Genomic DNA, 25,697 nt, shown 5'->3' with positions numbered 1-25,697 from the left:
TGTATATATATATATATATATATATATATATATATTTGTATTATGTTATTTTTTTATTTCTTTTTAACGCCACGATCCACCGAAACAGCGATTTCCAATCACAGTGAATGTACTCTGCTCAAGTGCGTTTTGTTTACACGGTTTGCTTCTTCGTTAAAGGTAAGGCTGTTCCTTTGATCGCATACAAATATAGAATTTCGATTACTGGCGGTTAACCTGTATTAACATTAAGCTGTATGTTTTCCATGGTTGCTTGAGAAGTTGAGACCCTCCCCCCATCATAGCTACAGATATTTGCATTGAAGCTATAAATGGGCTAGCCCTCCAAGCAGAACCCAATGGTACTGAAGTTTCTGACATTCTGGGTCCTGTTGCAGCAGTATCCTGCCACCTGGTACGCGGACATAATAAAACATAAACACCGTGTTTACGGCCTGACTGCGCTCTTTGACGACTTTTTTTCGTGTGAGGGCTTCTGAATCTGTGAACTATAAGTACCTATACATGCCGCTGCGAATATCTCCTGTGGCGCGGAAGCCGTTAAGTATTTTTAATTTTGGTCAAACTTTGTTTGACCGATTTGGTCGCTTTGATTCTTCTCTTCCTTCCTTGTTTATTGACACCTCATTGTACCGCCTATCTGGCTAGCTAGTGGCGCTATAGCTATGACAGAGCAGATCAGAGGCAGGGACGTAGCCGCACAAGCCAACCGCACACCGGGAGGCGGTACAATAAACGGTAAACAAACAAGAAGAAATAAAGCGACCAAATCGGTCAAACAAAGATTAAAAATACTTAACGGCTTCCGCGCCACAGGAGATATTCGCAGCGGTTTGTATAGGTACTTATAGATCACGATTTCAGAAGCTCTCAAAGGAAAACAGGCCGTCAAACGGCGCAGATACGATGTTAGTGAGCATATTTATGGCCGCGTTCCAAATTTCCCATACGAAAATATAAATATGAACAGGGACCCTACACAAAGCGACATCAACATTTCAGAAAAGCGAGAGGGTTCCGAGAGGGGCTATAAATGGGCTAGCCCTAGAACGGCTCTTGTTGAATGATGAATTCGAATCGATTATATTTGAAATCTAAGTTGGGACCGAAAGACATGACTTTGTATACTCATTTAATGCACAATGAATACATTGCAGATTTCCAAGCGGGTTAGAGCTCATTTGAACGTTTGCCCTGGTGGTGGCGCTATAGGAAAGGCCATGGGCGTAGTTCTGGTCCATAGGTCCTTTAGGCTATGGACTGGACCAGAGCTACCATGGACAAAGCCACCATAATCTCGGTTTTCTGAGCATCAGTGTGCTCACTGCTCACCTACTGTGTGTTCTCCTCACTATTATTACATCCCCTCTATTATTATTACATCCCCTCAAAACTTGTCAATTAACTATTCCTAGGCTACTTTCACCTAGAAACCCTGATTCACACTGCAACATGTTCATCTTTCTGTGGATATTTATGCTTTTTCATGAACCGTTGACTTCCGTTACTTTAATATGCTTTAACTTAAATATGTTTAGCGATCTTAGGACTTGACATGACTCGCTGTGATCAATTTCAAAATCTTAACACAGAAATGATTTTACACTGCTATTAAGTGGATGCCTCGGTACCCAGGCTTTTATTTTTGTTGGCTACGGCTCAAAAAAATTAAAGTGGAGGCTGGTGATTGCCAATTTGCCATGGCGAATGGGGTGGTACATAGGCAGGTTAATACAGAATGTAAGATATCAATTCAGTACTGTAGAAGTCTCCTCCTGTGTGACTGTCCCGCAGAATGGCTATAGGTATCGCCATTCTGGACTGTGACCTGCTGCTCCATGGGCGAGGACATAAGACTCTGGACCGCTTTGACCTGGACTCTGTCTCCGATCACTTCCTCCTCACCACGTTTGGCTTCCCAAGGGAATTCATACTGTATCTGGTGGAGTTACTCAGAGAGGTGAGTTGATTCCGTTTGACTCCGTTCTCCGGAGTCCTGACTGTGAAGAGTTCTTCACACTCTATCGCTGAATAGTGTGAGCTGTACTTTTGGATCAATTATTATACCCCCATAATAATCATATTTGAACCGGGGACCTAAACCCTGACAAGCTTGGAATTGTAGGAGTTGAGGCATACATTTGACTAGGTTCAATGTGCCTCGCAATGTGAGGTGTAAGTGTTGGAATAGACTAGGGTATGCGCATGCATAAAGTGGCATTCCTGCATAACTTCCGGGTATGATGATGATGTCACGCTCATACCCTCTCTGTCTGTTGGAATTATGAGCATCATTGAACATTTGTTTACAATCTTTAAAAAATATGAGAACTACTGATTTAGAAGGCATTTGTAAGATTGGCGTGCGTGTGTGTGCATGTGTGTGTCAGGTTCTGTGCAGGCGTACCCAGCGGTCTAGGGCCATCAGTCCTGAGGTTCAGGTGTTGGCCGCGCTGGGCTTCTACACCTCGGGCTCCTTCCAGACCTCCATGGGAGACGCCATAGGGATCAGCCAGGCGTCCATGTCCAGATGTGTGACCAATGTCACCAGAGCGCTGGTGGAGAAGGCTCCGGAATTTATCACACTTAACCGGTAAGCAACAGACAAAGAAATATGAACCCCTATTACCAGTGCCACATACTTCTTCAATTTCCACCATTGCTATCATTTGAAGGGGGGGCAGTGGGAAAGGGGATCAGACAATAATACAAGACAAAAAAGACATATGTACACGTACCAGTACCTGAGATAAGATAGAACATAGCATAGGCTATAGCAGTAGCCCTGGTTCTTGACTCTCGTATTCATACGAGAGTCAAGGCTTAACTGCACCCTGTTTTTTGCGCTCGCTACATTTACAACTTTTACGTATATATAGACATTCGGAATTCAAATATAAAGTACTCACAATTTGTCCCACGGGTGTTAGTTAGTTGCTGCTCCAGCGATTCGAATTGCTGCATCCTGCGTTGTTTAATAAAAAGCATTTTTATCCGAGCTATTTTGCCATTGGCTTTCAACTACGCGCCCCTATCGGTCGGGAGGAGGGTGGCACTCGGTGTGTTCGATATATGTACGCTGACCGCCCTGCCAATACAGACTAATAGGCGAGTGCGCTCCCGGTGTGCAACTGTGGATTTCCCAAACGAACCCCGTTTGAAAAAAGTAGCCGGGGCGCTCGGATAAAAATGCTTTTTATTAAACAATGCGGGATGCAGCAATTCTAATCGCTGGAGCAGCAACTAACTAACACCCGTGGGACAAATTGTGAGTACTTTATATTTGAATTCCGAATGTTTATATATACGTAAAAGTTGTAAATGTAGCGAGCGCAAAAAACATGACTGTCATGATAATCATCATGGCAGTCATGTTTCAGGGCTACTATAGCAGCAGATGTATACTGTACATTATATACTCATGTCATGCCTATCACACATTCCCTAGCACTAGGAGTGTATATCTTCCCAGAAATCACTATGAGAATTATTCCCCCCAGATGGTACCCATGGCCCAAATGTGGGGTCCTCCTGGCTCGGCTCAGACTATATGGTGCTTTTCGCTGTCAAAGTTCCAGTTCCACAACCAGGCCATAGGATGGTAAATGGGACAGGATCCACACATGCCTGTTCATTTTAAAGCCTTTTCTTCATCAGGGACCCGAACAGCCGAGATCAGTCTATAGAAGAGTTTCAGAGAGTGGCAGAGGTTCCAGGGGTCCTTGGAGTGCTGGACTGTGTTCAGGTATGTAATCTAAATTAATATAATGTATACTATACTATAACGATGGAACAGAATATATGCCTTTCTTTCTCTTCTTTGTATCCTACGTACAGTGCATCTGGAAAGTATTCACACCCCTTCACTTTTACCACATTTTGTTTTGTTACAGCCTCATTTCAAAATGGATAAAATTTGTTTTTTTCCTCATCAATCTACACACAATACCCCATAATGATGAAGTGAGTTTTCTCAAATATTTAGTTAATTTATAAAAAATAAGAAACTGAAAAAACACATAAGTATTCACACTCTTGACTTAGTACTAAATTGAGGCACCTTTGGGGTATTTTTCCCCCTTCTTCTCTGCAGATCCTCTCAAGCTCTGTCAGGTTAGACGGGGAGCGTCGCTGCACAGCTATTTTCAGGTCCTTCCAGAGATGCTCAATGGGATTCAAGTCTGGGCTCTGGCTGGGCCACTCAAGGACTTTCACAGAGTTGTCCTAAAACCAATCCTTCATTATCTTAGCTGTGTTCTTGGGGTTGTTGTCCTGTTGGAAGGTGAATCGTTGACCAAGTCGGAGGTCCTGAGCGCTCTGGAGCAGGTTTTCATCCAGGATGTCTGTACACTGCTCCATTCATCTTTCCCTCTATCCTGACAAGTCTCCCAGTTCCTGCCGTTGAAAAACATCCCCACAGCATGATGCTGCCACCACCATGCTTCACCGTAGGGATGGTATTTGCCAGGTGATGAGCGGTGCCTGGTTTCCTCCAGACGTAACGCTTGGCATTCAGGCCAAAAAGCTCTATTTTGATTTCATCAGACCATAGAATCTTGTTAATAATTGTCTGAGAGTCGTTTAGGTGCCTTTTGGCAAACTCCAAGCGCGCTGTGACGCCCGGCTGTCATGTGCCTTTTATTGAGGAGAGGCTTCGGTCTGGAGGAAACCAGGCACCGCTCATCACCTGGCAAATACCATCCCTGCGGTGAAGCATGGTGGTGGCAGCATCATGCTGTGGGGATGTTTTCCAATGGCAGGAACTGGGAGACTTGTCAGGATAGAGGGAAAGATGAATGGAGCAGTGTACAGACATCCTGGATGAAAACCTGCTCCAGAGTGCTCAGGACCTCGGACTTGGTCAATGATTCACCTTCCAACAGGACAACGACCCCAAGCACACAGCTAAGATAACGAAGGATTGGTTTTAGGACAACTCTGTGAAAGTCCTTGAGTGACCCAGCCAGTGCCCAGACTTGAACCCCATTGAGCATCTCTGGAAGGACCTGAAAATAGCTGTGCAGCGACGTTCCCCGTCTAACCTGACAGAGCTTGAGAGGATCTTCAGAGAAAAAGTGTGCCAAGCTTGTAGGATCATTCCCAAAAAGTCTTAAGGTTGTAATTGCTGGCCCAGGCCGTAGCGTAACGGTCTGGGCACCGGACTGGTGATCCAGTCGCGGTGTGCCGCGGGTTCGACTCCCGGACCCGACACGGCCTTTACCGCATGTCATCCCCCCATCTCTCTCCCGTTTCCTGTCAGCCTACTGTCTGTCCCTTAAAAAATCAATAAAGGCGTAAGCCGCAAAAAAATATCTTAAAAAAAAAAAAAGTTGTAATTGCTGCCAAAGGTGCCTCAATGTAGTACTAAGTCAAGAGTGTGAATACTTATGTACATGTGTTTTTTCAGTTTCTTATTTTTTATAAATTAACAAACTTTTTTTTATGGGGTAGTGTGTGTAGATTGATGAGGAAAAAAACGAATTTAATCCAATTTGAAATGAGGCTGTAACAAAACAAAATGTGGTAAAGTGAAGGAGTGTGAATACTTTCCGGATGCACTGTACTTGTGTCCGTTTCTCTTCTCACCCCTCACCCCTCATGTCTGTCCCTCTTCACCCACCCACTCTCTTTCTCACACATTTGTCCAAAACTGTTACTTTGTAGTAGTAGCAATCTCAAAGCATGTCTCTTCGCGCTGCATTTTGAGCTTGTGAATCAATACTTTTGATGCTTTTGTGTTAGAATATGGAGAATGAGATGAGAAGGTGATCCTTTCTCATCCTCTCCATTCTCTGTCCTCTTCCGTTCCAGGTGGCCATCAAAGCTCCCAACAGCGAGGACTCTGCGTATGTCAACAAAAAGGGTTTCCACTCCATCAGCTGTCAGCTGGTGTGCGACGCCAGGGGACTGCTGCTCAGCGCCGAGACCCACTGGCCCGGTGGACTCAAGGACACGGAGGTCCTGGAACGCTCCCACGTCTACAAAACACTGCAGGGAACGGAGGAAGGTTGGCTACTGGGTGAGTCACGGCTTACGCCAGGGGTGGGCAACTGGCGGCCCGGGGGCCACATGCGGCACCCACCTTCAGTTAATGTGACCCTCAGGTACATATCAGAATTCTGATATTATTGATTTCAGCTGTTACAATTCTGCAACATGCAAACATGACCTGCTTTAATTACTTCAGTCTAAATTAGTAGCTCATTGCTCAACACAAGTATAATTAAAGGCATTTGAAATTACATAAAAGTTAATTTTCAGGATTCCAATTCAAAAAGAGCAAAAAATAATTCAAGATTTCAATTCGAATATAGCCAAAAATAGCCGATCTACAAGCCGATCCGACGCGTTTTGAGCTTGTAGATCGGCTATTTTTGCTACGACAGTAATATATGGCCCTAGGGAGTGAGTGTGGAAATATAGTGGCACTCCCCATCGTCAAAGTTGCACACCCCTGGCTTACGCAGAAAGAGGAGAGGGATATTATTTATGGAGAAGTGAAGTCTCTTATCACCCACAGCTGGGATCCAAAAATAGTTTCTAAAAAAAAGAGCCTTCTCCGAATCCTCATGTAGGTGACCTTCGCTACCCTCTCAAAAAGTGGCTGATGACTCCAGTCACCTGCCCAGAATCCCCGGCGGAGGTCCAGTACAACCTTGCTCATTCCGCCACGCATGAGATTGTGGACAGAACATTCCGGGCCATCCAGACGAGATTCAGATGTCTGGACAGCTGCAAAGGATACCTGCAGGTGCACTATTCTGTCCTATTCTGTCAGAGTTTTCCCTTTGCCAATTAGTTCCATGGACTATTGCTATTAATTACACGAGGATTATGGAATCCAACCAATGTTAACCACTGCTTTAGTGTTCACCATGACCTTCTCCTCCAGTATTCCCCAGAGAAGAGCTCGGACATCCTGCTGGCATGCTGTGTCCTCCACAACGCCTCCCTACAGTCCGGACTGGACGCCTGGACGCTGGAGAGGACAGACCCTCTGGAACAACCCGACACGTTGGAGCAGCGTCCTGAAGACAGGGACCCAGAGGCGGAGGCCAGACGGAAGGAGCTCATATTGAATCACTTCAGCTGAACTTTACCTGTCTTTACCGAACTTTACACAAAACATTATAGGTGCATTGCAGGCTTGCAATGCACCTGTAATGTTTTGTGTCACTGTAATGCTAATATTAAGGTCGGATCAGATTTGCCAGGTGTGTCAGAGACAACGCTTCGGGTTCAATACCCTGTAGCATTTTAAGACGCCACTACTGTCAAAGTGCCGTTGAGCAAGAAGTACACATTGATTCCAGCCAAAGAATTACATTTTGCCACGTGTTCCACAGTAGTATGTGCACAGCAGGGGGGGGGGTGTACAACATAGAGCCACACACCAAGCCACTGAACTGAAATCTGGACGTAAACATTGCAGTCATGTGAACATTGAAATCTACCAATTTATTGAACTTACCAATTGTTACATCAAATAAAAGGTACTGGCTCGCACACAGTGGCAAGAGTGACTTTAGACTCTTATTTTCGACATAACAAAATGACAAACGTTCCGGGATATGATTCCGGGCTTCAGTGTGTGGAGTTGGAAGTGTCTGTTTCTTTTGAAGAGGAGGTGACAGTGTGCAGGTGCACATCATCACTGCTGATCACTTTGTGCGAATGACAGGAGCGGTGTTGGAACTAAACCTCTTTTTTTCCCCTTTTGCTTTTTGTAAAGTTCCATGGGCCTTAATGACAATGTAATGCAAAGTTTCGCTTCATTAAAGTTTTTCATTTTCTCAAACGAGTGTACATATTTATATATCCCTGTTAAAACCGGGAAAGCATTTGTGTCATTTTAGATTTTTGCGTTTCGACCCAGTTAATAATTTGTATTATTAAGGTTCCGTGTTCAAATCCCACTTTCAGTCAGTGTATCATAAATAATCATTGATTTAAGGCGAGACATGGCAGGTGAAATCATGATATATTATTATTATTTTTTTTTTTTTTTTGCTATTTTGCTTCCTAAACATGTTTTCTTTCAAACTAAAGCAAAATAAACATAAAAAATACAGATTTAGATGTTTATTTTGATAGTTTATTTTAGCCAATGACAGCTCGTTTTTGACAGCTCGTGGTACAAAAGAAGTGACCATATTTAGTCGAGGTCCAGACCTTTCCAATGACATATGCCATGTTGTTGCCAAGGTTTGGATGAGATATTTTGTCTCAGAATAGTGGCTTCAAATAAAACGTTTTGGAATTTTACAATACAAATCTTTAAAGGCTGTTTTCTCAAAATGAGTTTTCCTCATACCTGGGACAAAGAATCTCCACTTCAGTTGAACTCACATACACCAAACGTTCCAGTCTTATTCATAACTATATTCCGCAGAGATTTACAGAGGGATTTGTTGATATATCATTCACAGCCTGATTTACATCACATTTTATACCTAAAAACATGCCGAAAATTTGGTTTTTTATGCTTGTTGACACTAGATATCTAAAATCCCATCTGTAATTTTCTTTGTCTCTAATGTGTCAACAAAATGAAATGATAATTTTGAACCTGGCTTTATCCGATCTTCAGATTAAACGTCCCGAAATGTATGCAAATTAGCACATATAATTTGCATATTTAGACATATAATTTCAGAAAACTTGTAATACAAAAATCTTAGTTTTTTAATATAAGTAATCAACTGGAGAAGTTTCATTGTGATAGCTATTATTTAACTTTTTTCCCCTATTCACCTACCATGTCTCACCTTAACTTTCCAGGCCTAAGGTTGTCACCGCCTAGCTGTGCCTGATTTTTGGAATCACAAACTTTAATTTTCAATAAAAACTAAAAATATACAATACTGACATGACATATTTTCTGCCTCAATGAGCACAATCAGCACATAACCAATACGACGTCAAACAGACCTGTCTGTAAACGCCAAGCGCATAACCAACAGGACGTCCATACAACGTCCATACGACATCAAACAGACCTCTTTAAACCCAACCCCAAAACGTCCAGGTCGCCGTCCCAGCCAGACGTCCATACGACGTCCATACAAGTCTTCGAGACGACCTGCACTCTGAGCACATAACCAACGGGACGTCCATACGACGTCCATACGACATCAAACAGACCTCTTTAAACCCAACCCCAAAACCTACGTCCAGGTCGCCGTCCCAGCCAGACGTCCATACGACGTCTTCGAGACGACCCGACAGTCAAACTCAGCTACGACATGCACTCTGAGCACTTAACCAACGGGACGTCCATACGACGTCCATACGACGTCAAACAGACCTCTCTGTAAACGCCAACCCCAAAACGTACGTCCAGTCCAGGTCGCCGTCCCAGCCAGACGTCCATACGACGTCCATACAACGTCTTCGAGACGACCTGACAGTCAAACTCAGGATACGACATGCAGACTCAGTCCGTTGCAAAAAAGACGTCCATGTGACGTCCATACAACGTTGACAGGACCTGCTGCATTGGGATAGCTAAACGGAAACGCTTTCCCGTAAGTGTTGCTGAACCACTACGGATGTAATGACATTTCCGGCCACAACGTGTGTGTCAATGCGCTGTGGCGCTGTTTCACATTTCACTGCCGATGTGCCACCCAGACTGAAGCAAGGAAGTAGCATGGGGAGGGCTTCTCAACCATTTCAGGCCGTGACCTTAGAGTATATATATTTACTCTATGGCCGTGACACCCAAAATCATAATTTGAATCAACTATAAGTTACAACTATCACCATTATAAAAAATATATACCGGTATACATCTGCTATTTAGAAAAGTGTTGAGAACCACGGCTTTAGAAGGCTGCAAGGCATTCGTAGAATCGGCCTTAATGGGATATGGGTGTGTGTAGAGAGGGAGATAATTACCAAGAGATAATGTGTGTGGCGGTGAGAGAGAGCACTTGTCTGTGGCCCATGTTGTATATTATTATTCTCACCATCCATGCACAGTATTTCTTACTCAATCCTCTTCATCCCAAGTGGGACATAAAGGCTTTGACAATCTGCCTCCATCGGGACCTGTCTGTCTTGTGCTGCATGTTGTGCCTCCCTCGCCCCAAATAAGGTTCATCCGTTTTAGCTCGGCTGTCACGGTTCGTCGCCACTGCCGGGTGGTTTTGGGTCGACCTCGACTCCTCCCTACTGGGTTGCAGTGTATGCGGTTCACTAAATAGCCTGGCATGGTAAAGATGGACCACAAACACAGTGTTGCTGATGCAGTTTTTAATATTTTGCTCGGTTCTACTCTACGTGACTAGACTACGATACATTAGGGATATATGCAGAAACATGCAGGACTCTTTATACAACATAAATCTGGACTGCAACATGGACCAATACAGTTTCAAAACAGTCCCTGTTTGGAGCAGGGGTGGGAAACATACTCTTTTTGAACTAGTTGATCAGATTGGGCAATTGATTTGGCCAATTGACTTAATTAAAAGACAACCATTAATAACAATTATTTGATGTGCATAAAATGTTTCTCCAGACAGTCTGAATTTATCTCACCTTCATTATTCATATTAAATTCATCCTTTATTAGGTTTTATTATTATATTATGGACCTATTCTATCCTATTTAACAGCCTACATGGTTGTATGTAAAACCAGTGGTGTTTCTCACTAGCTGGCACTGAGATCATGCCATGTGCCCAAAAAGGTTACCCATCCCTGATCTGAAGCAACGACGACAAACAAAACAAAAAACAGTTGAGCACATCACTTGACTGGTGACACAAATCAGGTGCTCCACACCGTGGTTTTATGTAAAACTGTTTTGAAACGGTATGTAGCCATTCTTGCGGCCAGGGTCGCTTTACAGTTCGACAGATCAACCCTTCTACCTTGCTCCCTCCCATCCTCTCTCTCCATCACACCCTTCCCTTTCCTCCCAACCCTTATCTCCTTCCTAAGCCCCCCCCCCCCCTCCCCTCTTGCCCAGTGGATCCACAGGTTAACATGTGTGAATGTATCACATTACAAAATAACAATGCCCCTATTTACACAATTGCAAGTTACACTGATCATTTATGTACATTAAGACGCCAAGACAGCTGCAGGGAAAACGTAAAACAAAATAAAAAAATAACATTTGTAAGGGATATTTTCGTGCAGTGGGCTGTAGTCACACCATGTTGTGTCCACAGTTGAATTAAACTATTATATTTGGACGACAGGCACAAAATGGCCACTGGAGCTTATGTCAAGGTGAAATCGAGAACCGATGGCCTCCGCTCTTTCAACAGAAAACCTTTAACGATTAGTAAACATTTAATGGGGTTTTTTTTCAATAAAAGGTCAAAATGTGACTTTCTTTTTGAGCGTTCTGCTTCCAGATGGAAGAGAAGTCCGATTCGCCTAGAAGATCGACATCAAAGGAATCTGACAAATGATCAAATTAAAAAAAGAACAGCAGATTGTTTATCTAAATTCTAAAGGAATGCTTCTGATGTTTAGAATTGGAGGCACCCGTCTCATGGTGACGAAACATGCTCTACATTTGCCTGACAGCTGCCCTGAGAACAACTTTGTTTCAGTTGAAGTTTGAATGACAAATGTTTATGGAATGGTTTAGGTTACTTCTAATGCCAAATGGAGATACTTTCTCATACACATGGTGAACAGGAGAAAAACAGATGAGGGGAAAAAGCCTAAAATTGTAAAAAATAAAACGTCAAGATATTCCTTTACATTCTGTGGCGAAAACTAAGTTTGGGGTGATCTGTGTTGATGGAATGGATTAGCCCCCCCCCCCCCCCCCCCCCCCCCCGATTGTCTTTATCAATATATACATACTTTCTACAGAGAGGAATAAATACATCATAGACTGCTGTCGCATAAAACCTCACAATAAAAAAGTCAACGTTTTAAGAGAGTCTATTGTATGCCGTGTTGATACATTTGAACATTTTAGCAAATGTGCTCCTTTAATGGGCAAATTCATTAAACACTCGATTGTGATTTTGTAATTATATGGCTACTTTTGAACAGGCCCTAGGGTCAATACACTCAGTGCTTTAACGTTCAATGCAAACATTTCATTCAACTAAATAAATAAGAATAATGACCTCATTTTCAGACCAGAATTGAGATTTCCTTTTCCCATTATCTATATTACTCAGTACGTTTCAGATTACATGGTCAGCGCAACACTTTAAATGGTGGTCTACTTGCAGGAATAAAAGGAGGTTTGAGTGAGTTATTCAAGCGACAGCAGTCAGACACTGTAATAGTCACAAGCAGATCACGTAGTAAACATTTAGGACAGTGGTTCTCAACCTGTGGGTCGGAACCCATATGATTCCCCCCAGTGACAGTAAAGTGACTATTTAAGGACTTTTAAGACCTTTTTTAATACCTAATTAAAACAAAAGACCATTACTGCATCAAAAGTAAACAAGAAACTATACTATAAAATTGGTCAAACATTGGCCAAATTGTCAAATAATATAAGAAGAAATAAATGTGTGAAAATAGCTGATCTGCAAGCTCACAATGCGCATAACACGAGGCTTTGTGAGCTTGTAGATCTGCTTGTAGATCTATGGAACCAAGTCAAATTAAATTTACTGGCTTGACTCCTACATCCCAAGTGCTTATCAGGGTCGGGGGTCCCCAGTTCAAACATGATGTTGGGGGGGGGGGGGGGGGGGGGGTCGCGGCCTAAAAAGGTTGAGAACCAATGGTTTAGGATGCTATGTGATGCCTAATTTATGCTTCATTGCACGATGGCGTTCTGAAAATAGCACATGTGCAAGCTCACAATGTGTCGCGTCTACGGCGCGTTATGAGCTTGTAGAGCAGCCATTGTCAGCCGCGCCGTTGTGCGAAGAAGAATGAATTGGGCTCAAGACTTCAACACGTTGGCAGTGCACGTATAGCGACACCATGCCTTGCCAAACGGTGAACTGTTGCATCGCCGTGTTGTTTTTCTTCTTTTTTTTTGTCGGCTGTGTAAAAGTTTACATCATCCTAAAAAAAAACGTTTTAAAACAAAACAAAAAAAACTAAAGCTTCAGTATCTTTCTTTTTTTTTGCATAAATAAATATGCTCTTTTTGATGCTCAGAATATATTATAGTAGTCTCAGTTGTACATTTTGTTTTGTTTTTCCACTTGCGAGATTTGAATTTATAAAAATAAACCAAGAAAAACAAAATAAAAAGACAATTTAAAAACAACTGAACGCACAAACAAGTTATGTCTTTCTTCTTTTTTTTTGGTTGCATAAAATAAATGCTCTTTTTTTGTGGATGCTGAGAATATATTACATTACATATATATGATTTTAGATTCAATAAAAAATACCTTTTATACCAGGCTTTCCCAACCGTGGTATGTGGTCTCCTGGCGTGGAAACAGGGCCCCTAAAAATAACTGTGACAAAGTAAAACACACAGCAGCGTTGGCTGGTAACTGTACCTGTACCCGGATTACAAAAATAAAAACTGTACCCGGACTACAAAAATAAAAACTGTCATCGTTCCAGTGTACAGTATACAGTTGCTTTTTCAAACGTGTGTGTGTATGTATTCTGGTTACTGGATTGAGGCAGGTAGAAGGCACTTCGGGACCAGGTTGAAAATATTTCTTTTTCCTTTTAAAATGCAGACCTTGTGGCAAAACTCATTCTTCGGAAGTGTCATTTCCAAAACACGTCACAATGTCTTCTTCTTTCATGGGCATCGTTTTTTTGATTTTCTTTTTAAACTTCACACATTTTATGGATATGCCTTTTTTCTTTTTCTTTTTAAATAACGCACGGTAAAAACTGTAAACCAGGCCACTCAAACAAACCCCAATTAACTGACAAATTGATCCGTCATCGATCATTACACGTAAAAATAAAACTGCTATACTACAATGCCCCCTTTGACGCTGAAGTGTGGGGTCAGTTGGAGAAACAACAGCCGCAGTGCAGAATACAGGACATGTCCACAGGATATGGCACTCTACGGGAGGCCTGTAGGGTCCCTTGTCTTGTCTTTAAGGAGCAGGGGGGGGGGGGGGGGGCTTGGGGTCCAGTACTTGTGTTTTGTGGCAAGGGCGAGGTTAAACTTCGTCTCTCATATTTTGGTCAAGTTGAAAAGTGGTGGCAGTGTTTTGTTGGTGGAGGAGGTGATGGGGGGGAGACCACATGTCCTCTGGGTTGAGGAGTCAGTGTTTTGTTGGTGGAGGAGGTGATGGGGGGGGGTTGAGGAGTCGGGAGGTGTCACTGGGTCTTTAGGGGTCAAAGGAGAGAGGTTCTTGGTCATTGGAGGAGGAGGAGGAGGAGGGGGGACCGGGGTGTCTGTCAGAGATAATCTGTCGCTCCTTCTGGTAGCGTTTCTCTGGGGAGACAGAGAGAAGATGGACAAACTGTCAGATACATGTCGAGACTATAGAGACGAGAGTGTGTGTGTGTGTGTGTGTGTGTGTGCGTGCGTGCGTGCACATGTTTGCTTGTAAACATGTGTGCATGCATGCATACCTTTTGTGATATTCAGGACCAGTGGTTTGGTTGCTATTGGCATCACCCATGTTGCGGCTGCCCTGGATGTGGGAGTGGCCTGATGATTGGGAGCCCTCCCCCTCTGATGTCACAACACTCTCCTCCAATGGCGAGCCTTCGTCGTAGAAGAGCAGGCTTCGGGAACGGACTATACGATACACACAAAACAACACAGACGCTTTATTGATACTATAAAGTCGGCCATCCCACCCATGACCCAAAATAGCATTATAAAACTAAATGTCAGAGGACTGTAAAACAAGGGTCCATCGGTGACTGTCTACTGTATCTCTTACTGATGTATTATTTGTTTTATTGTGACTCATTGCTGTATTTTGGTTATGTTCGTTTTTTGTCTGTTTAGCTTATTATTTAGCCATTTTCTTGTTTATTTAAAGCATTTGTAAGATTTCCAAAGGAAATAAGGTCTGTGACTAACATGAGCCAAAGAGATTTTCATTTTTGGTGATTACTCTACTGTAGACTGAAAAATATTGTACAGTGCAACCCAGGGTCGTTTCACAAAGTTCAGAGGGTCTAAAGACTGAAGTGATAAAATGATCAAACTATACCACGACACCCCTGGACTTGCGTCACAGCACCCTATAGGGTGCACACTTTGAGAACCACTGCTCTATTGAACAAATGAACACACAAACACAGGACTCCGGGCATGACACCTGGAACCAGCGCAATGCAAAGAGGACACCATCCACTTTCATCCTTGCAGATGAAAGGAGTTGTAAGCGTCAGGCCAACTGATACTTTGCCGAGCGATAGTTCCACACGACTAAAGCAGGTACACTCAGGAACCATTGTGAGCTTGTTGATCGGCTATTTTCGATGCCTGCACAACATCATCGTCAGCGACCTGTTCAAGTTTGCCTGTCTGACCTGACGTCTCTCAATATGCTTATGGTGCAACGGTTTACTCTAACCAATAACCACAACTGAGCAAAACAGATGTTGATCTGTTGCCTGCAGTGTTGACGGCATGAGTTGGGTGTTTCTTTTTCTACACCTACCCTGACTGGTGGTGTAGTGGTCCGCCGAGGGACGAGGGGAGGAAGGAGGAGAGGAGGAGGAGGAGGAGAGAGGGGAAGACGAGGAGGAGGAGGATGAGGAGGAGGACTGAGAAGAGAGGAAGGACAGGGGAGGAAGGCAGGAGGGGGAGAAGGATCCCAGCACCAGAACAAAACACAGCGCCACCATCTGCACAAAGACAGGGCACAGCAACACTGTCACCATACTGCTATACTGCTGAGAGGAATTTTAATTATGATACTAACGTCATTATTAGTGGCAATAATAATGATAGTGGTACGTTTTGCATTGTTGCAGCTTATATACAGTATGTCTCTGCCGTGTCTGTGTTTGATGAGCATGGCCTTGTGCGTGCGTTGCGTGCTTACTGCTTACCATGAGACAGCTTCCAGTCTGAGTGGAGACCATCTTGCAGGACCGTGGAACGACCTTCCCTGAAACCAATAACTGAAGCTTCTGAAGCTGTTGTAAGAGAGACCTGTAGACAGAGAGAGAGAGAGAGAGAGAGAGAGAGAGAGTGAGAGAGAGAGTGAGAGATGTTTCTCTGCATGTCCAGATCAATTACAATTTACACTTTAGGCCGGGGAGGGGCCGGGGGTAACGCCAAAGTTTCGTGTGATAGGAACCTTTTTCACGTTAACAACTTGAACCGTAGCATCCATGTTCTGAGTGGAACATTAGCCTAAAAATCTACAAGCACACAACGCTTCACTGTGAGCTTGTAGATCGGCTATTTTCGGCAAAGAGGTTTTGCGTAGGGGGGAAAAAAGAGCAGACCAAAGGGTTTAAGTGGTTTAACTGTCCACACATGGATTGTGCTGTTAAACAAGTCTATGAAGCTATCTATGAAATCTATATTTAAAAAAACTACAACACAATACAATATATGTAGTCGGGGGTCCTGCTCTCTCAGCTTAAAGAGGTTCTTGGCCTGAAAAACATTGAAGATCCCTGCTTCAGGCATTCAGCTGATGCTCTCGTCGTCCAGCCAGTGCGAATCGCTTTAGCATTTCTAAACTGCCGCTCATTAGAAACCGATGTTAGCATAGAGACCTAGCCTAGCGCTATGTCTTTGGTGTCACTGAGGAATGGCAAGAATGCGGCGCTGGCTTTAAGGAGAGAGAGGGCTGCAATATGGAGCAGTTCAGTTCAGTTCAGTTCAGTTCAGTTCAGTTCAGTTCAGTTGCAGTTCAGCTTTCAGACAAAAAGAGCAGACTAGGACAGGGAAATGACATGTGTGTGTGTGCGCGGGTGCGTGCGTGTGTGTGTGAGTGTACTTGCATGTGTGTTCTTGTGGTTTTAAGATGGCTATATACATTCAGCGTATACTGTATTTAGTGGTGGGTGTGGAGGAGGCAGGATGCACGCACACGCACACACACACACACACACACACATCTCTCTCTCTCTCTCTGGTGTGTGGAAAGAATGCTCTCTTCTCTCTCTTAAGGGGTTTTATTCTTGATAATCACTAGGCTATGTGCCATGGTGGGATTTACACATCTGGACCCGGTCCACTATTGTACACATTGAGGGAACTCTGCAGGGCTCTGGCAGGGTTCCCATGCCACTCCGCATACACACACACACACACACACACACACACACACACACACACACACACACACACACACACACACACACACACACACACACACAGTTCACAGAGAAACTTATATGGTATCAGTAGCATAGCGGGCCTTCACACGGGTAAATTAATTTAGTATAGTAGAATAGTATAGTAATAGTATAGAGTTGAGTAGATACATTGAACCACATTCTGAAAATGTTTGCCCAAAAATAGGGTTAAGCAGAGGTTGTTCTTTAGGGTTCCAGAAGCTTGATCCGTATAGAAGTCTTAAGAGTGATATCAGCAAGAGAAGACGGTTCATTAAACAGAGTACTGCAACGCGATCTGGAGAGCAGGGTTCCAGACAGTAGTGCAGTCTCATTGAGGATTCAAATAGTATTCCCAATTAAGAAAGAACGGGTCTAAATGGAAATAGAACTGAGCTGAACATGACTCTAAAAGGTGGTTCTTAATGTCCTGTCCGCGGACCTATACAGGTCTGTAACTGCGAGCGTAAGAATGGTACCAAAGGGACCTGTCCCTTTGGTTCTATTTGAGTTAAACGAACACTGAGGATTTTACAGTGTAGATTTGGGGTCACGAAGATTTCCAAAAATGGTTCCGTTTGTACATTTGCAGAGTTACAGACCCGTAAGGGTCCTTTGGACACCCTGGTGGGCCCTGGGCCGGGCGTTGAGAAACGGCAGCGTCAACAATAGAAGTTAATGGAGGTTTCCAGTAGAATCTGGGGAGCAGGGTTCTAATGGTATCCAGAGACCGCTCAATGTTAATGACAGCCTATGGCCACTAGATGGAGACAGAGACAGCACATGCTGTTTTGAAGGACAGAAATGAGAATAGAAACATTTATTGAAATGTTTGCCATCAGCTTTCACTTCTGGGAATGCAGAAACTTAATAAGGTGAACATTCTGTGAAAATAGCAGATCTACAAGCTCACAAAGTGTCGCAACGTGATGTGTTGGGAGCTTGTGGAGCTACTATTAATGGCAAAGACATTTGGTGAAGTGGGAAAAAAATGAGCGAACCAGGTCTGCAAACATGCACTATACTATACTATCACACACACATGCACTATACTATACTATCACACACACACACATACACACACACACACAGACGCACACAGCGTGCACATGCACTCACACCTTCTGCACATACTTATATAATGCAACATATTTATTACTATTTATATATTTCATTATGATTATTTTGTTGTTTTTGTGTGCATACTGTACTTGACTCACACATGTACGCCTGTAGGCCTATACCTGAGCAGGCAAATAAAGTCTTGAAGTTCAAGTCGATCATGTTACATTACAAGATATTAAAATGTGCGTGTGTGTGTGTGTGTGTGTGTGTGTGTGTGTGTGTACACGCATCTGTTCAGTGCTAGACAATACTCCTGTGTGGAGCACAGACTTTCATTTGCATCGCAATTTAACCACCTAAGTCTCATATTGCCTCTGTCAGGTGGAAACCCGCTTTTGTCCAAAACCATTGATTCAAATTCAAAACTAGCACATGTACAAGCCTGAAACATGGCACAAAGCACTTTTTTTTTTTTTTTTTTTTTTTAAGATATTTTTTTGCGGCTTACGCCTTTTATTGATTTTTGAAGGGACAGACAGTAGGCTGACAGGAAACGGGAGAGAGATGGGGGGATGACATGCAGTAAAGGCCGTGTCGGGTCCGGGAGTCGAACCCGCGGCACACTGCGACTGGATTACCAGTCCGGTGCCCAGACCGTTACGCTACGGCCTGGGCCGCACAAAGCACTTTTGATGCTTGTATGATGCTGTAGTATGTAATGTATGTATATAAGTGTGGCGTTCATTTACAAAAAAAAAGAGCACAAACACAAACCGAGGTTTCTGTCCGACAGCGACAGTATACTTTGCTGACCATGGGGTCCCCCAGGGCTTCATACTTGGGCCTGCTCCTTTTGTCCTCTGCAACCAAATGTCTTTGGCACGTTGTGAACTAGTAGATTGGGGGTGGGCAACTTTGACGATGGAGAGGGCCACTATATTTCCACACTCACTCCAGAGGGCCACATTGCATATTACTGTCGTAGCAAAAAAATGACGATCTACAAGCTCAAAATGCGTCGCACTGCGGCACGTTTTGTGCTTGTAGATCAACTATTTTTTGCAGTCTTTGAATTGAAATCCTGAATAATTTTAATAACGTTATGAACTAAATACAAATATATTGGACATAAAGACAATAACATTTGAATACTAGTAATTAGCTGAAATCAATAATATATCAATGTTGGGATATTAACCTGAAGTGAAGGCGGGGGGCGCATGTGGCCTGAATGGCTGGAAAATGCACATAAAGTACATGCATAAACTTTATTCATTTATTAATTAGGCTGGCCATAAGCCAGTTAAGGTTATTTTTTTTGTATTGGTGGTGGGGAGGGGGGAACGGGGCGGGGTCGCGAGACATGGCCAAAGCATGTCCGGGGGGGTCCCCAGACAAAAACGTTGAGAACTCCTGTTGTTGTAGTAGATGGTCTATAATATAGCTAAATGGTGAGAGAGAGAGAGACTGGCCCTGCCAAACCAGGTGGACTCAGATCTCCTCTGATGACACACTCTGCCCCCTCCAATCAGTCTGGAAACACAGACAACCTCAGGGTCGTCACACTCACTCACCCATCATGATTATGCCCAGAATAGGCCGCGCCTAGAGGGGTTCATATCATGTGGTGGAAGATCTGAAAATGGCTTCAACGTATTCGTCCCCACGGTCCCCCACGGGAGCAGGGGGGGGGGTCGGTGGGTGGATAGCAGCGTAGTAGATGTAACCGTGAAACAGACATTGGGACCGGAATAGAGCGTAGGCAATTAGCCTCCGTCATTCATTAACCTCAGAGACCCTCGCGTCGCTGAATTGCGCATGTCATTATACGGGCAGACTTTTCCACCCCCGCCACCCCAAGGAAAAACATTATTCAAAAATAGCAAAAAAAATAAAAATACAAAAAAGCCCAGCTGATCTAGGTTTGAGTGTTAAAAGGACTTATTGTGTGAATAACCTCCCCCACCCCTCCCTCCTCCCCTCTCTCTCTTTCTCTCACTCTCTCCCCCTCTCTCTCTCTCTCTCTCTCTCTCTCTCTCAGACTAACCACAGTAACAATACCCAGACACTGAGTTGACAGCTGTAATAACTTTATATGACACAATATTGACCCAGCCTAACCACACACACACACACACACACACACACACACACACACACACACACACATGCGCATGCGCGCATGAACGTGCACGCATGCACACATGCACACACGCACGAGCGCACACACACACACACACAAACACAAAGACAGCGCTTTGATGTAAAACCCACAATGATTTACTGTTGAAGTTATTAAGCTTTAAAAATATACTGGCTACAGCAATGTTATGGCACACAGTCAAAATGTGTGTGCGTGCGTTCGCTCGAAGATCCCCAGAAGAATAGAGAAAAGGGCGGTCACGTGCGAGGGTCATTCTATGGTGCTCATTAGGAAAATGGTTTGTTTTAAGTGAAGTCGTCAGGGTAGAATTAGGGTCAGAGTTAGCGTTGACAGGTTTAATTTCAGTCTGGTAATTTCTCTAGACCAGATTACTCACTGCCTTGGACGAATAAAGCAGCATTGCATCTAACATGTGGGTTTGAAGTTGTAACTAAAGCCTAAAGTAATCTAGTCATTTCATGGTTAGAGGGTGTGGGGGAATGAGACAATGGAATATCTTCATTGTTTTGGTGAACTGGAACCAAAGGGAGGCCATAACAATCTGAATAATCAGTAATCAGATTGATAGATAGGCTACTATGGAAATTATGCATTCTTGGGGAAACACACTGTGTGTGTGTGTGTGTGTGTATGTATGTGTGTGTGTGTGTGTGTGTGTGTGTGTGTGTGTGTGTGTGTGTGTGTGCGTGCGTGTGTGTGCGTGCGTGCATGTGGGGGGTGCTTGGGGGTCAGTCTGCACAAATGGAAAAGTGTGTGTGATTCCACAGTAGTTGTATTATGACATATAGATTACATCAGCCACACACACACGCGCGCGCGTGCACACACACACACAGTAGTAGTCTACAAACAGTGTTACTCACAGCTGCATTTGCACCCCCGTCTCGCTCAACCGACGGACGGTAATGATTTGCCAGTGTTTCCTTTTCTAGCAGACGACTCCCCCCCCCCCCCCTAGCAGCAGCAGCACGCGGAAGAGCCATGAACGAACGCTGTGCATTTCACATCACAGCGGATCACAGACTGGTCGTAAATAAAGACGAGGGAAGTGAAGGAGGAGGGGGGGGGGGGGGGGGGGGCGGAATGCTTCTGACAGGAGCCTCTCAAAAGCCCCCAAAAGGCTGAGAGTGATCCCCGCATCTCAACGGCCAAAAACAGCAGATCGAAAAAGGCTCATGGATTTTATAATTTTCTTTGGTGTGCGACACTCGCAGTGAACTGAAATGTAAAGCAGGGCTTAACAGCGGGGAGCCTAGCATACGCGCCGACAGCTCACAGCCCGTTGGTTTGCCTTGGCAAGGTGCTACACACCATGCATTAAAAGGGGACATGTTAATGACGTTTAGAAGATTTAGATGGTTTTAGATGTTTTAGATTATAGCAGTGTCCATGATGTCACAGATACTGGGCTCACTTCCTTCCTTCCTGGACTACAATTCCCATAATGCTTTGGTGCACTGCTCCTCCTCGTGGATGGATACGGGGGTGCAGACTTACTGAGACAACATGTAGTCCAGGAATTAAGTGAGCTCAGTGTCTGTGACATCATGGACACTGCTGAAATCTAAAATATCTAAAACCACATAAAGGAAAGTGTTCTAAATCTTCTAAACGTCATTAACATATATTTTTGATTGGTGAAGTGTCCCTTTAAGGATCACGTTGGAAAATTATGATAAAATGTAATTGCTTTCCCAAACCACGCCAAACCAAACCAGACTACACCACACCAAACCATGCTACACCACACCAAACATAATCTCTCAAGAACAGATTCTGTGCCGCGCTACCGAATCTGTCAGCAAGGCCATTCAGAATGTGTATACACTGTTGATAGGGGGAATGAAAACACAGGTGCACCACAGGAAGTGGAGGGCTGAGGCCGGGGCCAAACGGGCCAACATCCTGTTATACACATTCTACTGGGGCCTGCCTCCCAGTAGAAACAAACAGCAGAGGGTGTTGTTTTTTTTTGTTTTGCCGATGGGTTCCCAGATTGCACCAAACCGAAACCAAACCCGGATGCTTCTACAATGGTCTCCAGAGTGGAGCTGTCCGTGACCCGTAGGCACAGTGGCTTCCTCCCCTGTGCCTCTGGGCTTTCCTCCTGCCGTGTGTCTCAGTAAAAGGAAAAACAAATGGATTGCCCACTCGTCTTTCCTCCCAGCAGACCTCCCACTTTTCTTTTAAAGACGGAAACTACAGCTCTACCCCTGAGACGTGTGACTGTGTCTGTCTGTCTGCCCGTCCGTCCGGGGCTGACTCACAGTTCCTGGTTTTTCGCTGCCTCATGGTTCCTCCGTGGGTGGTTTAATTTGCTGTTTCATATAGACCAGCTACAATCAAATCACACACCCCCGTGGAGAGAGAGAGAGAGAGTGTGTGTGTGTGTGTGTGTGTGTGTGTGTGTGTGTGTGTGTGTGTGCGCGCACGTTTGTGTGTGTGTGTGGGACCCTCCCTGCCATGATGAAAGCTACTGTAAAACGTTCAGCTTTAATGAAAGACTGAAGCTGGTTCACATACAGAAGTGAACACACGCACGCACGCGTAGCCGTGCGCACACACACGCACACACACACACACACACACGCGCGCACACACGGTGGCTGCTATGGGGAGCCCCCACCTCAGGTTAATCACAGAGTAATTTGACGTTATTATAATAACAGGGAGTGGAAAATAAAATGAGTGTTTGGTTTCAGCGCGGGGGACCACATTATGCTGATAGATGGCAGCACGCTGACACAGAGAGGTGTCGGATTCCAGCAGCACGCCCACTTCTCTGCGTCTGGCAGTGCCAAGAGGAAGGCCCTCTCTCTGCAAAAGAATGATAAACGGGCTACGCTTCGATGCGAACCCACGCCATCCTTGGGAAAAGAGTGCAGCAAGCTTTACCGCACAAAGTAGAAGCAATTTCTTTTTCCATGTCATTTAATCTTTTGATTCTTTTCATAGTTCTTCCGTGAATCTTTTTTCTTTCGCTGCGATTTGTTTTGCTGTGATTATGTGAGGATCAACCGCAATCAACTACTTTCACCCTGTAACTAAATATTTTTTGTCAAAAATAGAAGATCTCTCGCATTGTGAGCTTCTCTAGATTGTCTATCTTGATTTTTCACCGATGTATTTTTTTCTCCCCCAGAATAGGGAATAGAGTGGTGTTCCGGAGACCCCCAGGGGTCCTTGGCGAGGGGGGGGGGGATTCCTGGGGGTCCCCAGCGAAAGTACAATAGTTTACCCATTTTGGACTGAGACCAGATTCTACAAAATGTCTTCTAAATCAATCATGACAGTTTTCTGAAAAACCCTATGTTTCTATATCAGAGATTTTCAAACAATTTCATGTCAAGCCAGTCAAGGACATTATATGTAACTGGCCGCCGACCCCCATCTGAAAATATGTTGTTCCAGCCAGCCAGCCCGCCCCCCCCCCCAACAGCTAAAGTATGACATGATGCTTATAACATGAATCACCTGGCACAGAACCTTTTCAGATGCCGTGTCCGCCTGCCGGCCAAATACATTACACAATTTGGGGGTCCTTCACATGAAAAAGTTCGACTCGTTCTCGAACGTCTATTCTCGCCAGAAACTAAAAGAATCCCCCCAGAATAGGGGACGCTGTGCTTAATGTGGTTGAAATACTTGGCCATAAAGTTTGACTTTGACTGACTGAAGAAATGTGTTTCAGTTTGACAGTAAAACTGCAAAAGCAGCAGCAGCCAACATTTCAACATCACTGGAGGCGCTACAGAGTGTGGCGCGTGGATGCAACAAGATGCGCGACACGTGTGATGATATTTCACCGGGAAAAAAAACAGTCGATTTATTCTGCACGCAAGCATACGTACTGTAGTATGCTCTGTGCGAAGAAGAAAATCACACCTGTGTGAACTGAGTGGTGCAACTCCCCCCCACCTCTCTCTCTCTCTCTCTCTCTGTCCACAACAAATGGCTCTCTCAAATGGCTCTCTCTGTCCACAACAAATTCCAATCTGGCTTTAGGAAAGGTCACAGCACAGAAACAGCACTTGTAAAAGTAATGAATGATCTTAGGGTGTCTGCTGACAAGAAACAGTATCCGTTCTCTTACTTCTAGATCTAACGGCTGCATTTGACACGATTGATCATTCAATTTTAATACAGCGTCTGGAGCACTGGATAGGCCTGTCTGGTACGGCCCTGTCCTGGTTTTCCTCCTACCTATCAAACAGAAGTTACTTTGTCAATCTAGCCGAGTTTGACTCAGACAAACACGACATCAGTTCTGGTATTCCACAGGGCTCGATTCTTGGCCCTCTGCTTTTCTCCTTGTACATACTGCCATTGGGCGAACTCATTACCAATCACGGAGTCAATTTTCATTTCTATGCTGATGATACCCAACTATATCTCTCTGTGGCTCCAGATGATCCCTGTGCTTTAGACCCGCTGTTGACCGGTCTGTCTAGCATCAAATGTTGGATGAGTGAGAACTTTCTCAAGCTAAATGAGGATAAGACAGAAGTTCTCATAATCGGTTCTAGTGAGCAGAAAGAATCAATAATAAGCAGAATTGGCAACCTGACTGTAGAAAGTAACAGTACAGTAAAGAACCTGGGGGTTATTATTGATTCTGAATTTAATTTTAATTCACACATTAATCATGTTACCAAGATTGCCTTTTTTCACCTTAGAAATATTGCACGAATCAGAGCCTTTTTGTCCTTGGACGATGCAAAAACTCTAATCCACGCCTTTGTTTTTTCTCGGCTTGATTACTGCAATGCACTTTTTTCAGGACTGCCTAAGAAAACAACTGACAGATTACAACTTGTCCAAAATGCAGCAGCCAGAGTTTTAACTAGAACTAAGATGAGAGAACATATTACTCCAGTTTTGGCATTACTGCACTGGCTTCCGGTTGTTTTTAGGATTGATTTTAAAATTATTTTACTTGTCTATAAAGCTCTCAATGGTCTCGCACCTTCCTACCTACATGACTGCCTGCCTAAATATGTCCCAAACCGCCCCCTAAGGTCTTCCACTGCTGGCCTGCTCGCTTTGCCTAAACAAATGGCAACAAAAAAATACGGGGAAGCAGCTTTTTGCTTCTACGGGCCGTCGGCATGGAACAAGCTCCCACTGTACCTTCGTCAGGCAGCCTCTGTAGACATTTTTAAAGCTCAGCTCAAGACCCACTTCTACAACATTGCTTTTAATTGATCTTTTATTTTTTATTTTTTGTTATTCATGTCCTCACTGTATTGCATTACTGCTTGTTTTTTAATGTCGTTGCTTT

The 25,697-nt window shown here is 44.1% G+C and overlaps 2 protein-coding genes across 5 annotated transcripts in view; one reads left to right on the top strand and one right to left on the bottom strand.

Annotated features, from left to right (window-relative positions):
* Positions 1-104: 104 nt before the first annotated feature.
* Positions 105-8,053, top strand: harbi1 (harbinger transposase derived 1). 2 transcript variants are annotated; one of them, XM_083758691.1, is made up of 7 exons: positions 105-159; positions 1,795-1,960; positions 2,391-2,593; positions 3,658-3,745; positions 5,812-6,019; positions 6,576-6,751; positions 6,893-8,053. In XM_083758691.1, the coding sequence occupies exons 2-7, from the start codon at positions 1,796-1,798 to the stop codon at positions 7,091-7,093; spliced, it is 1,041 nt and encodes a 346-aa protein (XP_083614817.1). In that variant the 5' UTR covers positions 105-159; position 1,795; the 3' UTR covers positions 7,094-8,053. The 2 variants fall into 2 exon arrangements, with proteins under 2 accessions (XP_083614817.1, XP_083614818.1); XM_083758692.1 differs by lacking the exon at positions 105-159 and adding an exon at positions 375-394.
* A 3,749-nt stretch (positions 8,054-11,802) lies between these two features.
* Positions 11,803-25,697, bottom strand: part of creb3l1 (cAMP responsive element binding protein 3-like 1) — a 61,339-nt gene continuing 47,444 nt past the window's right edge. For all 3 annotated transcript variants that reach the window (XM_083759040.1, XM_083759041.1, XM_083759042.1), the window contains 4 exons: positions 15,946-16,048; positions 15,552-15,738; positions 14,506-14,674; positions 11,803-14,365 (listed from right to left, as the gene is read on the bottom strand). In XM_083759040.1, coding sequence (XP_083615166.1) covers positions 14,329-14,365; positions 14,506-14,674; positions 15,552-15,738; positions 15,946-16,048 — 496 coding nt within the window. In that variant the 3' untranslated portion in view covers positions 11,803-14,328. The remainder of the gene's footprint in view (positions 14,366-14,505; positions 14,675-15,551; positions 15,739-15,945; positions 16,049-25,697) is intronic.

Source organism: Protomyctophum parallelum (genome assembly GCF_964188405.1).
Source record: "Protomyctophum parallelum genome assembly, chromosome: 23".
Lineage (NCBI taxonomy): Eukaryota > Metazoa > Chordata > Actinopteri > Myctophiformes > Myctophidae > Protomyctophum > Protomyctophum parallelum.
Note: the sequence above shows the minus strand (reverse complement) of the source record. Positions and strands in the feature narration are given on the sequence as shown.

Coding starts and splice junctions, on each gene's coding strand:
- harbi1 (XM_083758691.1), top strand. CDS start 1,796: ATGGCTATAGGTATCGCCATTCTGGACTGTGACCTGCTGCTCCATGGG. Junction 3,746..5,811: donor GAGTGCTGGACTGTGTTCAG/GTATGTAATCTA, acceptor CTTCCGTTCCAG/GTGGCCATCAAAGCTCCCAA. Junction 6,020..6,575: donor GGAGGAAGGTTGGCTACTGG/GTGAGTCACGGC, acceptor ATCCTCATGTAG/GTGACCTTCGCTACCCTCTC.